Source organism: Schistocerca piceifrons, chromosome 2 (genome assembly GCF_021461385.2).
Source record: "Schistocerca piceifrons isolate TAMUIC-IGC-003096 chromosome 2, iqSchPice1.1, whole genome shotgun sequence".
Taxonomy (NCBI): Eukaryota; Metazoa; Arthropoda; class Insecta; order Orthoptera; family Acrididae; genus Schistocerca; species Schistocerca piceifrons.
The window spans coordinates 1,101,960,458-1,101,976,019 of NC_060139.1; the positions used below are offsets into that span (position 1 = coordinate 1,101,960,458).

Here is a 15,562-nt window from a genome sequence, read left to right on the forward strand (position 1 = left end):
AACATTCAGATTTGTGTGGCTTATCGCGTAATCGAAATTTAGCGGATTCCTTTTAGTACTCATGTGAATAACTTCACACTTTTCTTTCTCCAGGGTCAACTGCCACTTTTTTTAGCCGCGCGGTGTGAGGCATACTGTCACGGTCCGCGCGGCTCCGCCGGTCGGAGGTTCGAGTCCTCCGTCGGACATGTGTGTGTGTGTGTGTGTGTGTGTGTGTGTGTGTGTGTTGTCGTTAGTTTAAGTTAGATTAAGTAGTGCGTAAGCTTACGGACCTATGACCTCATCAGTTTGGTCCCATAAGACCTTACCACAAGTTGCCACTTTTCGCACCACACAGATATCATATGTAAATCATTTTGCATTTCGTTTTGGTCATCTGATGACTTTAAAAGACGGTAAATGACAGCATAATCTGCAAATAATCTAAGAGGGCTACTCAGATTGTCTCCTAAGTCGTTAATATAGATTAGGAACAATAGAGGGCCTATAACACTTCCTTGCGGAACGCCGGATATAACTTCCGTTACTCGATTACTTTCCGTCTATTACTACGAACTGTGATCTTTCTGACATTCAATTACGAATCCACTCGTACAACTGAGACAATATTCCATAGGCACGCAGATTGATTAGAAGACGCTTGTGAGGAACGGTGTCGAACGCCTTCTGGAAATATGGAATCAATTTGTTATCCCCTGTCGATAGCACTCATTACTTCACGAGTATATCAAATGGCTCTGAGCAGTGTGGGACTTAACTTCTAAGGCCATCAGTCCCCCAGAACTTAGAACTACTTTAGCTTAACTAACCTAAGGACATCACACACATCCATGCCCGAGGCAGGATTCGAACCTGCGTCCGTAGCGGTAGCGCAGTTCCAGTCTGCAGCGCCTAGAACCGTTCGGCTACCTCGGCCGGCCTACTTCATCAGTATAAAGAGCTAGTTGTGTTCTGCAAGAACGATGTTTCCTGAATCCGTGCTGACTACGGGTCAATAAATCGTTTTCTTCGAGGAAATTCATTATGTTCGAATATAGTATATGTTCCAAAACCCTGCTGCAAGTCGACGTTGGTGATATGGGCCTGTAATTCAGCGGATTACTCCTATTTCCCTTTTTGGGTTCAAATGGATCTTAGCACTATGGGACTTAACATCTGAGGCCATCAGTCCCCTAGACTTAGAAATACTTAAACCTAACTAACCTAAGGAAATCATACACATCCATGCCCGAGGCAGGATTCGAACCTGCGATCGTAGCAGCAGCGCGGTTCCGGACTAAAGCGCCTAGAACCGCCCTTTTTGGGTATTGGTTTGACTTGAGCAATTTTCCAGTCTTTAGGTACGGAACTTTCTGTGAGCGACCGGTTGTATATAATTGCTAAATATGGAACTATTGTGTCACCGTACTCTGAGAGGAACCTGACAGGTATACAATCTGGACCAGAAGCCTTGGTTTTATTAAGTGATTTAAGCTGCTTTGCAACACCGAGGACATCTATTTGTATGTTTGTCATCTTGGCAGTCGTTCTTGATTGCAGTTCAGGAATATTTACTTCGTCTTCTTTGGTGAAGGAATTTTGAAAATCGTGTTTAATAACTCTGGTTTAGTGGCACTGTCATCAGTGGCTTCACCATTGTTATCTCGCAGTGAATATATTGATTCCGTGTTGCCACTGGTGTGCTTTATGTGTGACCAGAATCTCTTTCGGTGGGCCGCCAGATTCCGAGACAGAGTTTCGTTGTGGAAATTATTAAAAGCATCTCTCATTGAAGTACGCACAATATTTCGAACTTCTGCAAAACTTTGTCAGTCTTGGGGATTTTGCGTTCGTTTAAATTCGGCATGCTGTTTTCGTTCCTTCTGCAACAGCGATCTGACTCGTTTTGTGTACCATGGGGGATCAGTACCATCACTTATTAATTTCTGTGGTAGAAGCTTTCGAAATGTGGTGCTACAGAAGAATGCTGAAGATTAGATGGGTAGATCACATAACTAATGAGGAAGTATTGAATAGGATTGGGGAGAAGAGAAGTTTGTGGCACAACTTGACCAGAAGAAGGGATCGGTTGGTAGGACATGTTCTGAGGCATCAAGGGATCACCAATTTAGTATTGGAGGGCAGCGTGGAGGGTAAAAATCGTAGAGGGAGACAAAGAGATGAATACACTAAGCAGATTCAGAAGGATATAGGTTGCAGTAGGTACTGGGAGATGAAGCAGCTTGCACAGGATAGAGTAGCATGGAGAGCTGCATCAAACCAGTCTCAGGACTGAAGACCACAACAACAACAATGTCTTTGAATTGCCGTCGATACTATCTCTTTGAAATCATTCCATATTTTTGCTACGATTACATGATCAGATCTGAGGTATTGGAGATTGTCTCTTAAAAAGGCGTTAAGAGCATTTTTATCAGCCTTTTTAAATAGATGTAGTTTGCGTTTCTTTTTGATGGTTGTGCGTGTTAGGGTATTCAGCCTAACAGCAACTGCCTTGTGGTCGCTAACCCCCTGCATTCGTCATGACACGCCCTATTTGTCCAGGATTATTTGTTGCTAAGAGGTCAAGTATGCTTTCGCAACCATTTACGCTTCGAGTGGGCTCATGAACTAATTGTTCAAAATAATTTTCTGAGAAAGCATTCAGTACAACTTCGGATGACGTTTTATGCCAGCCGCCGGCTTTAAACGCATAATTTTTCCAGCATATCGAGGGTAGACTGAAGTCGCCACCGACTATAATTCTATGAGTGGGGTACCTATTTGAAACGAGACTCAGGTTTTCTTTGAACTGTTCAGCAATTATATTTTCTGTGTCGGGGGTCGGTAAAACGATCCAATAATAGTTTAGTCCGATTGTCAAGTATAACCTTTACCCATAACATTTCGCAGGAACTATCTAATTCAATTTTACTACAAGGTAAACTACTTCTGACAGCAATAAATACTCCACCACCAACTGTATTTAATTTATGCTTTCTGAACACTGTTAGGTCGTTTGAAAAAATTTCGGATGAACTTATTTCCGGTTTTACCCAGCTTTCCGTACCTATAACTATATGAGCTTTAGTGCTTTCTATTAGGGCTTGGAGCTCTGCTTCTTTCCCAGCACAGCTACAGCAATTTACAATATCAATCGTTTCTACAACTACCTTACTGTGTTTTACCAGCCCGCTTTTAGACGGAGGCCATTTCTGTTGTTTGCTGAGACCCTCTAACCTAAAAAACCGACCAGTTCCTTCCACACAGCCCCCGCTACCTGTGTAGCGGCTTCCAGTGTGTAATGGACTCCTGACCTATTAAGGGGAACCTGGAAAACCACCATCCATTGGCCGGCCGAAGTTGCCGAGCGGTTCTAGGCGCTTCAGTCTGGAACCGCGCGACCGCTACGGTCGCAGGTTCGAATCCTGCTTCGGGCATGGATGTGTGTGATGTCCTTAGGTTAGTTAGGTTTAAGTAGTTCTAAGTGACTGATGACCTCAGATGTCAAGTCCCATAGTGCTCAGAGCCATTTGAACCATCTACTATGAGTTTGCTAGAGCTCATTTCGTGTAACCGAAGTTATTCTATATAGATACAGATAGCTTAATCTATTGGGTGACGAACTGCAATGCATATGAAGTAATGAGTTGTCACAGTAATGAATTCGACACATCTGGATGTGCAGCCGATAATCCTTACAGTATTCTTCCTCAGAACAAGAAAGTTATCGGCTTAATGAAACGTGACCCAGATGGATTACTGATTGTGGAGTTTGTGGGTCTCTAAGATCCAAAATGTATGCATGTTGTACAGCAGATGGGGCCAGCCATTGGCAGGCTAAGGGTGTGCGACGTGCGGCATCACGTGTCCTCGTGGCCAGCAGGGTAATGTTCGCGGGGCTCCACTGACACTTCCGCATATGCCACAGCAAACTAGCATTCGATCACGCCACTAGATGTACGCTGTGTTGCAGTCTAAAGTCAGATTGCCACCTCGTGGTTATGAAAGATGCGATCGAGAGCCTCCTGCACTCTCACTATTTTTACTTGAAGTACGTGAGGGGTTGGGGGACTCTGATGGTGTGAATGAGAGAGAGAGAGACAGAGAGAGAGAGAGAGAGAGAGAGAGAGAGAGAGAGAGAGAGAGAGAGATTGCGTTAGTGAGTGAGTGTGCCGAATAGTGCAGCTCGTTAATCATAGTGTAATTATTGTATGTGTATGGTGGGCCTGCATGTGTGATTGCATATATGCGTCTGTGTATGCAGTTGAGTGCGACTGAGTGCAGATGCCTGTCTAAATTATGTATGCGTGTGTGTAAATACATTCAGTTAACCTTATGGATCGTGAATAAGATTACTACTTCCCTGGTGGTCTTCCTCTCTCATACAGAAGTCATGATTTGATATCATGTAATCACACATCTCCATCTTGTTAAAAATCCAAGCAAAGCAATCCTGATCACAATTTTATAAACGATGCAGCCGTTTGCACCTCGACCGACAGGCACTGCGACGTTTTCTACATTGATGCGGAAAGTTGGACGTGCTCCGCTTCTCTGGACTTCTATTCAAATGCACATATAACTGCTATTTATTATGTCGCTTTTGGTATGCAACTCTCGAGTGTGTTCTTGATTTTCTGCTACCACAGTCTGTCAAAGTTTACGTTTCTTTCCTTCCTTCACTGATATTGTTTTGTCCTTATCAACAGCAAGACTTTTTTTGCCGGGTCATTTCATTAATTGTGATTGGATTTTTTTTTATATATACAGCACGTAATAGGTTACGTGTCATTTCCAGTGTTTAGTTTTGGTGAACATATCAAATTTATACAGGGTGTTACAAAAAGGTACGGCCAAACTTTCAGGAAACATTCCTCACACACAAATAAATAAAAGATGTTATGTGGACATGTGTCCGGAAACGCTTAATTTCCATGTTAGAGCTCATTTTATTACTTCTCTTCAAATCACATTAATCATGGGATGGAAACACACAGCAACAGAACGTACGAGCGTGACTTCAAACACTGTTACAGGAAATGTTCAAAATGTCCTCCGTTAGCGAGGATACATGCATCCACCCTCCGTCGCATGGGATCCCTAATGCGCTGATGCAGCCCTTGAGAATGGCGTACTGTATCACAGCCGTCCACAATACGAGCACGAAGAGTCTCTACATTTGGTACCGGGGTTGCGTAGACAAGAGCTTTCAAATGCCCCCATAAATGAAAGTCAAGAGGGTTGAGGTCAGGAGAGCGTGGAGGCCATGGAATTGGTCCGTCTCTACCAATCCGTCGGTCACCGAATCTGTCGTTGAGAAGCGTACGAACACTTCGACTGAAATGTGCAGGAGCTCCATCGTGCATGAACCACATGCTGTGTCGTACTTGCAAAGGCACATGTTCTAGCAGCACAGGTAGAGTATCCCGTATGAAATCGTGATAACGTGCTCCATTGAGGGTAGGTGGAAGAACATGGGGCCCAATCAAGACATCACCAACAATGCCTGCCCAAACGTTCACAGAAAATCTGTGTTGATGACGTGATTGCACAATTGCGTGCGGATTCTCGTCAGCCCATGTTGATTGTGAAAATTTACAATTTGATCACGTTGGAATGAAGCCTCATCCGTAAATAGAACATTTGCACTGAAATGAGGATTGACACATTGTTGGATGAACCATTCGCAGAAGTGTACTCGTTTAGGCCAATCAGCTGCTGATAGTGCCTGCACACGCTGTACATGGTACGGAAACAACTGGTTCTCCCGTAGCACTCTCCATACAGTGACGTGGTCAACGTTACCTTGTACAGCAGCAACTTCTCTGACGCTGACATTAGGGTTATCGTCAACTGCACGAAGAATTGCCTCGTCCATTGCAGGTGTCCTCGTCGTTCTAGGTCTTCCCCAGTCGCGAGTCATAGGCTGGAATGTTCCGTGCTCCCTAAGACGCCGATCAATTGCTTCGAACGTCTTCCTGTCGGGACACCTTCGTTCTGGAAATCTGTCTCGATACAAACGTACCGCGCCACGGCTATTGCCCCGTGCTAATCCATACATCAAATGGGCATCTACCAACTCCGCATTTGTAAACATTGCACTGACTGCGAATCCACGTTCGTGATGAACACTAACCTGTTGATGCTACGTACTGATGTGCTTGATGCTGGTACTGTAGAGCAATGAGTCGCATGTCAACACAAGCACCGAAGTCAACATTACCTTCCTTCAATAAGGCCAACTGGCGGTGAATCGAGGAAGTACAGTACATGCTGACGAAACTAAAATGAGCTCTAACGTGGAAATTAAGCGTTTCCGGACTCATGTCCACATAACATCTTTTCTTTATTTTTGTGTGAGGAATGTTTCCTGAAAGTTTGGCCGTACCTTTTTGTAACACCCTGTATAACAGATGTGTGTGTCCGGCGTATAGCATTCTGCCGTAGCCGTTAATCGATAAATGTTTATTTGTGGAATATTCCATAGACATATTAAGTATTAATGTTCCACAATAACACTTATTAGTAGTTCGTTATGTACCGGCTTTCAACTTCTTCGGCCGTCGTCAGGTAACTTAATACTAAACAGAAAGTCCACACAACTTTAGCGAGAATTCATAGCTGTAACGCGACTCTGAATAAATAAATCTTATATTACATTATATTCAAATATTAAAGCTACGTGAATGTATAAGCTAGACATGTTCTACAAGTGAGTAATGGCACAGGATGGACAAACTGGTGAATGTGATGAACAGCCCAGAGAAACGAGGGGAGGGTGTGGAACAGTTATCTCACGCATATTATCTAACGGCAAGACAAATAGTAAATGGCTGCTGCTGCTGCTTTAGTAGGTGTGAGAAATGGAAGGGTAGTCATTACGCAGCAAGCCAGGATTCTTTGATTGGTGTTTCTTAACGGCCATAATTTGAAGTAATGTTAGTTTTTCGTCGTTAGTTCCTCTACGGAGAACATCACATTTCACATCGTATGAATGACATTGCTACAGAGCTTGTTCAGCAAAGCTGGAATCTCCCAGTCTCAATTACTTTCATGCGTCAGCCTAGTAGTTATAGCCCTACCTTATTAGCCTGGTGCAAGTCTTTCAATTTGACGCCACTTCGGCGACTTGCGCGTCGATGGGGATGAAATGATGATGAAGAACACACAACACCCAGTCATCACGAGGCAGAGAAAATCACTGACCGCGCCGGGAATCGAACCCGGGACCCCTGCGCGGGAAGCGAGAACGCTACCGCAAGACCACGAGCTGCGGACGATTTTTCTTCTGAAGAATTCCCAATTTTAAATAAGGGAATTAAATATGCTCCAAAATGATAACTTTCCGAAAAACAGTTAGACATCCTGAACGATAATCTGGAATATTTTTTGTGAGACGATGTGCCTACGAAACATATGGTATCACGTGAACTAAAAACTGTAAATAAAGGTATGCCCAACGCTAGTTGTAGTAGGCAGCAAAGCGCGTTGTCCACATTAAAGATAAAACTGTCTTCTCAAAATGCGATTGCCATCAAGGGTGACAAGGGGAACAGTTTGTGTTACTTAATAAATCAGAATATACTGAAAAAATGTTTACATTCCTGAACCCTGTAGAGTTCCCTCGGTTACCTAACGATCTCACAATGAAATATGCTTTGGAAGTTAAGAACCTTATTAAAATCTGCACATACATATTTACTGATGGTGATGTCAAATACCTCGCAAACGTGAATCGAATAGCACCCAGATTATACGGGTTACGTGAGGTTCACAAAGAAGGTGTTCCAGATAAGACGTGTAGTGTCTCCAGCACCTCAGCACAAATTAGCAAAAGAGGTAGATCCACTAGTTAAAACAAAAACTAAATTTCAACCAAAATTTTGTAATACCTGTTTCACTTCCGTCAGTAAAAGAACTACAAGATGCAACGATTCCACCTAGAGCAAAATTAGTCTCACCTGATGTTAGCATCCTGTTTTCTAATATTCCTGTTGCAGAGGCAATGGAAATTTTAACAGAATGGTTACATAAAACTAGAACAAATTCAATGGAGAGAGAAGAAATAAGTGTGGCAACTGAAACATGCTCAAGCCAAAATTATTTCCAATTTCAGCAGGCTCTGTAGAGTTAGTCAGATGGGTCCGCAATGGGGCCCCCACTGAGCCCCTTCTCAGCTGAAATGTTTATGGATAATTCTCAGCAAAGATTTTCAGATAAGGAGCTCTAGGCTGTAAAATACAATACTGGACTAGGTATGTGGACAATGTACATTGCTTGTGGGCAGGTACCACCTGACAATTAAATAATTTTTTTCACTGGCTCTAGCCAGGAAACTAAAACACAGGAAACATACTCTGCGCCAGCCCAGGTGACCGAGCGGTTCTAGGCGCTACAGACTGGAACCGCGCGATCGCTACGGTCGCAGGTTCGAATCCTGCCTCGGGCATGGATGAGTGTGACGTCCTTAGGTTAGTTAGGTTTAAGTAGTTGTAAGTTCTAGTGGACTGATGACCTTAGAAGTTAAGTCCCATAGTGCTCAGAGCCATTTTTTGAACAAAATCTGCCTTTCAACAGTAGGAATACTGTTGCCCACCTTCCACCTTAAGAACAGAAGGGAATCTATAAATTTCCTACAGTCGGTGTGGCAAATTATACGCATGTCAAATTGGGCTGCACAGACTGAGCCTGAAAGGAGCTGGAGACAGAGAGATTCTACCTTCGTTGAAAATGTTCTGAAGCAATGGCAGTCATACGATGTGAAATGTGGTGTTCTCCGTAGTGGAACTAAAAGCAGAAAACTAACTTTACTTGAAGTTACGGCCATTAAGAAACACGAGTCTAAGAACCCTGACTTGCTGCGTAATAACTACACTTGCGTTACTCACACGTACTAAAGTAGCAGCAGCAGCAGCCATTTATTATTTCTCTCGCCGTTAGGTAATAATCGTGTGATAACTGTTCCGTACCCACATTTCAGTGACTTCTTTCTCATCCCTCACCTGTAGAACATTTTTAGCTTATACATTCACATAGTTTTAATATTTGAATATACTGTTATATAAGATTTATCTGTTCATAGTCTCCTCAGGTATTACATTATCCTTGTGTTTTTTATTGATATGGTCATAAAATGTCTCTTATCTTTGTACAGCTATATTTGTGTAGCTATGAATTTTCGCTGAAGTTGTGTGGGCTACCTGTTTAGTGTTATGTGACAACGGCCTAAAAAGTCGAAAGCCGATTCATAATGAACTAATAAACACATATTATTGTGGAACATTAGCACTTTATATTCAAGTTAACAATAAATGCTTACATTGGCAGGCGAGAAGACGCCTTGCGCCAACACAATAGCAGACGGGAAAGTGAGGTTAATTACGCACCTAGTAGTGCTCCAGCACCACTAAACTCACACTGGTTGAATCATGCCGTGTACAGTAAAGATCAGTAGCTCTATGAGTAATGCTGTCAAGTAAAAATTTTATATGTTTACGAGTGTGTGTGTGTGTGTGTGTGTGTGTGTGTGTGTGTGTGAGAGAGAGAGAGAGAGAGAGAGAGAGAGAGAGAGGACTTTAGCGTGTGGAATGATGAGGTTTGACTCCATATTAGTACAGAGCAGACACACAGTCTGAATTTGTTTTGGCAAAATAGTAGTGACTATGGTTTCAGAATTATAATTGAATTATCATTATACTGTTGTTAAGAAAGTTGGCAGTTGGTTCATAATTCACACATCCACATGGAAAGAAAATATTTGAGAGTTGAATACATAAGAGTAAATCTAATCCTTTTAACGTGTGTACAACATTGTAGATCTACCCTGTTCATAACACTGTAGATCTACCCTGTTCATAATTTCTTAACGTTGCACTGTACTAATGTTCGTCAGTTTATTTATAAGACTGCAAAACTGTTGTCTCTCAAAATTTAAAGCAATTTTTGGAAAGGTAGTGAATGACTTGCACAAATTTATTTTACTCATTTACCCAATATTATTACTAGTGGCATCAGTATGATTCCTGCATTTTTATTGATACTTCTTCCAGCGACACCAAATTGCCACAACTCGAGTCTTTTCTTCTTGTCAGTCCTAAACATTTATGCAATATGGCGATACTTACCTTGCCACAAAATACTGCCTCCTCTTCTAGTTCTTCCTCTTTTTCTTTTTCTTCTTCTTCTTCTTCTCTTTTCAAGGAGCAAGCGATAAACCTGTTTGGGTGACAGAGGACGTTGTTGCGAACGATTCCTCGGCCTTCGAACGATTGTGCTAACATCGAGCAAGTATGATATGATCTCTTTTGGTTGTCTTCCTTCTACCATTCTGTTGATGTCTGACTAGCTTCCATTCTAAAAATATTGAATTGTCTCCACGCATTGTCATCTTTAAACCCATCCAGTGTCATGTAACATCTCACTGATCTGAAGAGCCTTATTTCTGAGATTTTCGTCAATGATTTCTCCGAGCCATACAGAAAAACCGCCGCGACCACGACTCGATGAAATTTTATCCTCGTTTCTTTTGTCGTTTCTCTAGATAATGTTTCAGCCGTGTGCGGCTCGCGTCGATACCGTTCGTAGTTTGGCATCTTGTAAGAGCGATAGCGGCGGCTCGTTTTCTTAGTGTGTTCACTGGTGCCACTACGTTTGCTTGCCTCGGATGTCCGTGAGTGGGAGCAGCAGCACTTGTCGATAGCGCGTACGGTGGTACCATGTTTGGAGCGGCCTCTAGTAATTGCGGGTCGTCGTGTGTGGAGCGTGATGAGTTGGGACGGAGCGGCCGGCACTGAGGCCCGGACGGCCAGTGGTCGCGACACACGTGCACTGGCCGACGGAAGGGTGTGGTCGCGAGAGTGCACGACCACGTCAACGAGCGGACTCAATGGACCGTGGTATTCCTGTAGTGCAACTTCCACCTGTGTGTGTGTTTAGCCGTGGAAGTGCCGTGACGGTAATAAGTTGTCAGTCGACGGTTTATACTGGGATCTTTCCCGTGCCTGACTCGAGTGGGGACGACCGACGGCTGGTCGTTCGGTCGGTCGTCGCAGCGGACGGCGTGCGTTTGGTTTTCCGACCGCTTCCGGCTTCTCTGTGCTGTGTTACAGTGACTGGTCTTAGACACTGTGGAATTGTCTCCGCCTAGCCATGTGTATCTTGTGTGGTTTGTAATGTCCAGTTATTTAAATGCTGCGTGCGTTCTGGTGTCGGCAGTTAGGCTGCGGACAGAGCAACGAGGAGGTCCGCAGGCCGGGACCGCTGGCGGCGTGCAGCCACTGTCGGATCGAGGGGCTGTAGCCGACGACCGAACCCAGGACGTTTCGAGTTGAGTGAAGCTTGTCCAATAGAGAAACCTCCACTGTTTGACATCTCGCTGTTGTTTGCATTTCGCTGCTCCCAGGGTCGGTGAGACCAACCGCAACAAGTGGAGTCTGACTGGTTGGCAGAAGCTATGAGCCGCCTTCTACTGCTCGATGTTAGTTTGGATTTAGTGTTGTTATTAGTGAAGTGCAACCAGAGGTATTTTCTGCCTTGTGGCCGCAAACTCCCCAGTCACCTGCCCTGGAGGTTAGCGTACTTTTCCGGCAGTGTACCTTTCCTCGTCGTGTCGACGGCGTGTAGTTTGACAGCCTCTCGAATTGTACTGTACATGTGTTTTTGGGAGGTCTACCTCAGTTCTAGTGTTTCCTTCAGTCTCGGCTGTGTTTCTGAAGACGTGTTGCTGTCTGTCTCTTCGCCCTTGCCTAAAAATATTCCACGGTTAGTACTGGTGATGGGACGTTAGGCGGATTGGTCAGTCGATCAGTCGGCGCTCGAGCTGCCCCTAGTGTGAGTCGACGTCCCGTTACGTGAGCACAACTCTCGGCTGCCTGTCTCACCGCTTACACAGCTGTAGTCGCCTTCCTCGGGCCGATCAAGGGAGCACTGTCTGTGGATCACTCCATCTTATTTGAACAAATTGTCATGATTGTTTAAAATTTACTCTAATGTTTTAGCATGTTATTGCCTTCCCCACTTGTAATTCCGGGCTTCAGCCGTTAATTGTTTGTAACACAGCTGGTGGCCTTCAGCCGACAAATTATTTTCAATTTTCTGCTAATAAGGCCTGTAGCCATCATTATAGCCTGTTACAATTCGTTAAGATTGTTTTAAAAAAGTTTTAGTATTTTAACATGCAACTGCCTTCATTACTTGTAATTCAGGCCTTCACCGGTCTAGTATGCTGCAAATTGCTTGTGGCTTTCTGCCTCCAATAATTTTGAATTCTTTCTTAATCAGCCCTTCAGCCGTTAATTGTTTGTACCATTGCTTATGATCTTCAGCCGACAAATAAATTTCAATGGTGTTTTAGTGAGGCCTTCAGCCGTCGCTATAGCTTGTTACAAGTTATTAAGATTATTAGAAAGGGTTTTAGTATTTTTTTAACGTGTAAATTTCCACGTTATTGGTAATTTAGGCCTTTAGCCGTTGTGCACTTTTGAAATTGCTTCTGGCTTTCACCCGAAGAATAATTTTGAACCTTCTTAATCAGGCCTTCAGCCGCCGATTGTGTGTAACATTGCTTGTGGCCTTCAGGCAACAATAACTTGCAATTTTTCTAGTAAGGCTTTCAGCCACCAGTGTAGTAAAATCTTTTAAAAATAAATGTTGAGAGTTTTGTTTTAAAAAATAAAGTGTATGTGTTTTCTGTGCAAGGAACGGTAACTGATTACGCCCCGTCCACACCTTTGCTGCTTTGCCTAAGTACCACGCCTCAATGTTGTTCACATTGTTTCAGATCAGGCGTCGTATTTGCCATCAGTTACGTGACACGCAGCCAACGAATCGGCAGAGAGGTGTTGATTGTACAGTGAGGGCAGAGTGCAGTCGGTACTGACCTCTTGCTGGCAGCCGTCCGGCTGCAGGCAGGAGCGCGGCCCGCTCATGCTGGGTCAGCTGGGCCGCAGGCGCGTCACCTCGTACACCATGTCGGCCGCGTCCTGCAACAGCAAACAGGCGCCGCGGCGTCAGCCTCTAGCAAATGACCAACACAAATCTAAATGACACGCGCTACCGACAGAAACTGCAACGTTTTGCTTCACCGCGCAATTTTGACACTACAGCAGCTAGGTCACTGGCATTGGCAGAGATGAACAAACAGGGAAGTGGACACAAAGTGTTCCGCACAAATCCGATATGTGACGAATCCGAACGACGCACCCGGCGGACACCTTTTATTGTGCCACTTACGTGCAGTTACTATTTTTAGGAAAGTGGTTAGCGCCGGGCGTGAACGTGCACAGTTTTTCTTTTCATTCTTGTTCTAAGGAGGATAGCCAGGCTGATAATGTGCGTTGCAAAGCAATACTTAAATATACAGCTGTAGAACCAGCGGTATATTTACAATGTGCAGCCGACATTTTTATAGGCTGGTACGCCGATACTTTTTATATATGAAGGACCGATAACGATATTTTTAAGCATCGCTTTATCGGATTCCCGATATTTTAGAAATATCGACGGTCCTAATTGTCACCATAGTCAGGTGCTCCCATTCCTGAATCGGCGCCACGTTATAAACTGGTGACCCACAACTGCTATGCCCCCCCCCCCCCCCCGCTCCCACACACAGCAGAAGCCCTTCCCCAGGGCTGAACTGCTGCACCAGAGCTGCTCGCCTCCTCCCCAAAGGACCCTCCCCCCCCCCCCCCTCCCTCTGCGCCATCTCCTAGACAGTTGACTGCCCACCCTTGTCAAAATAACACAACTATTCGAAAAACTAAGCCAGGCTGGAATTTATTCACATTCCGACCACAGAAATTAAGTGACACACATGGAGAATCCTAAGAGTACCGGGGGGGCAGCTCGTGGCGAATTACTTACCTCAAGTAGACGGGAAGGGGAAGAGAGAGAGAGAGAGAGAGAGAGAGAGAGAGAGAGAGAGAGAGAGAGAGACCTCGCAGCGGTCAAAAATAGGCGCGAGACGTTTAGCCGTCGCACGTTGTAAATTTCACCGACGCCACCACTTGGGTAACAACATAAATCTTGCCCCTTGCAACGTCTCCGCCAATTTTCCACGCATGAAAAGCATCTGCTGGAATGGAACGACGGATATGTCACAACGAGCCACTCGGAAACAATTTCTCCGGCAATATTTGGAGGAGGATAAACACTGCATGTATTTTGCTGATGACGCTGTAGACAGAAAGGTGTAGCGAGGCGCACGAGGCCGGCGCCGGATCGACGCTGGGTGCAGCGAGCGGCGGTCGGCCGCCAACACGCGGCGCCGAGGCCCGCAGAATCACTGCAAGCAGTCACAGCCATTAAGAGTCTGGCGGTGTGCGGAAGGGGCGACCGTAAAGAACAAGTCGCAGCTGAGGCAGATGCTAAACGGAGATTCGCTGACGAAAAACAGCCCCTCGCGGAGTGTAAGACAGAGTGCTAAGACAAGCCCTCGATCCGACCGGTACCGGTGGTGCTCGGTTATTGCTCGTCAAGCCGAGAGCCTCAGCAGAGCCGACGGACCGAGTGCAGAAGAGGGAGAGCAGGGCTGTGCCCGTCGCACCCCCCTCACATGTAGCGGTAAGGCGGACCGTCAAAAACTCAACACAGATCAAGCACGAAGGAGGTGCACTGAATAGTGAAAAAAGAAGCAAAATACGAGGCTGAGTCAAAAGAAAACCTTCAATATTTTTTAAATATTATTTATTGCGCAGAATTGGTACAAAGCTGTATCAGTTTTCAACATAATCACCCCCACGCATAATGCAAGTCCTCCAGCGCTTACAAAGTGCATAAATTCCTTTAGAAAAAAATTCTTCTGGTAGTCCGCGCAACGACTCGTGCACCGCGTGGCGTACCTCTTCATCAGAACGGAACTTCTTTCCTCCCATTGCGTCTCTGAGTGGTCCAAACATATGGAAATCACTCGGGGCAAGGTCTGCTGAGTATGGCGGATGAGGAAGACACTCAAATTGCAGGTCTGTGATTGTTGCAACTGTTGTACGGGCAGTGTGGGGCCTTGCATTGTCGTGTTGCAAAAGGACACCTGCTGACAGCAGTTCGCGCCGCTTTGATTTGATTGCAGGCCGCAGACGATTTTTTAGGAGATCTGTCTATGTATCCATCATTTTCATTTGCAGCTCCTTGTACTGGCCGTGTTTGCTGTTAAAATTGTTGGATGTGAGGTCCGCCAGTTATGCAAAACACGACGCTGATAACAATTTTTTTAATTGTTTTTATTTTTTTACTTACGAAAACGTAAGTAAAACCAATATAGGCGCGAAAACATCGCGAAAAACAGAATTACATTCTAGAAGACAGGTTAACTCGCAGCAAAAAAAAAAAAAGATATATAAATAAATAAAAATAAAAGAAAATAAAAAATTTCTAAACATCGTTTGGTTGCAGATGACAAGCTACCTGTAGTAATTAACACACAAGTGATCCAGAAGATTCATGCACACAAAATGTAACGGTATTTACAAAAAGAAACGATCAGTTGTTTGAACTAAAAATGCACATAATTTTATATTCATTTTATCATTTAACAGAAATGTTCACATAGCAGAATAAATAAAAACGAAATGCCACTAATGAT

The 15,562-nt window shown here is 44.4% G+C and overlaps 1 protein-coding gene across 1 annotated transcript in view; it reads right to left on the bottom strand.

Annotated features, from left to right (window-relative positions):
- Positions 1–15,562, bottom strand: part of LOC124777336 — a 798,431-nt gene that overhangs the window by 269,743 nt on the left and 513,126 nt on the right. Inside the window, exon 3 of the mRNA XM_047252702.1 lies at positions 12,861–12,962. Coding sequence (XP_047108658.1) covers positions 12,861–12,908 — 48 coding nt within the window. The 5' untranslated portion in view covers positions 12,909–12,962. The remainder of the gene's footprint in view (positions 1–12,860; positions 12,963–15,562) is intronic.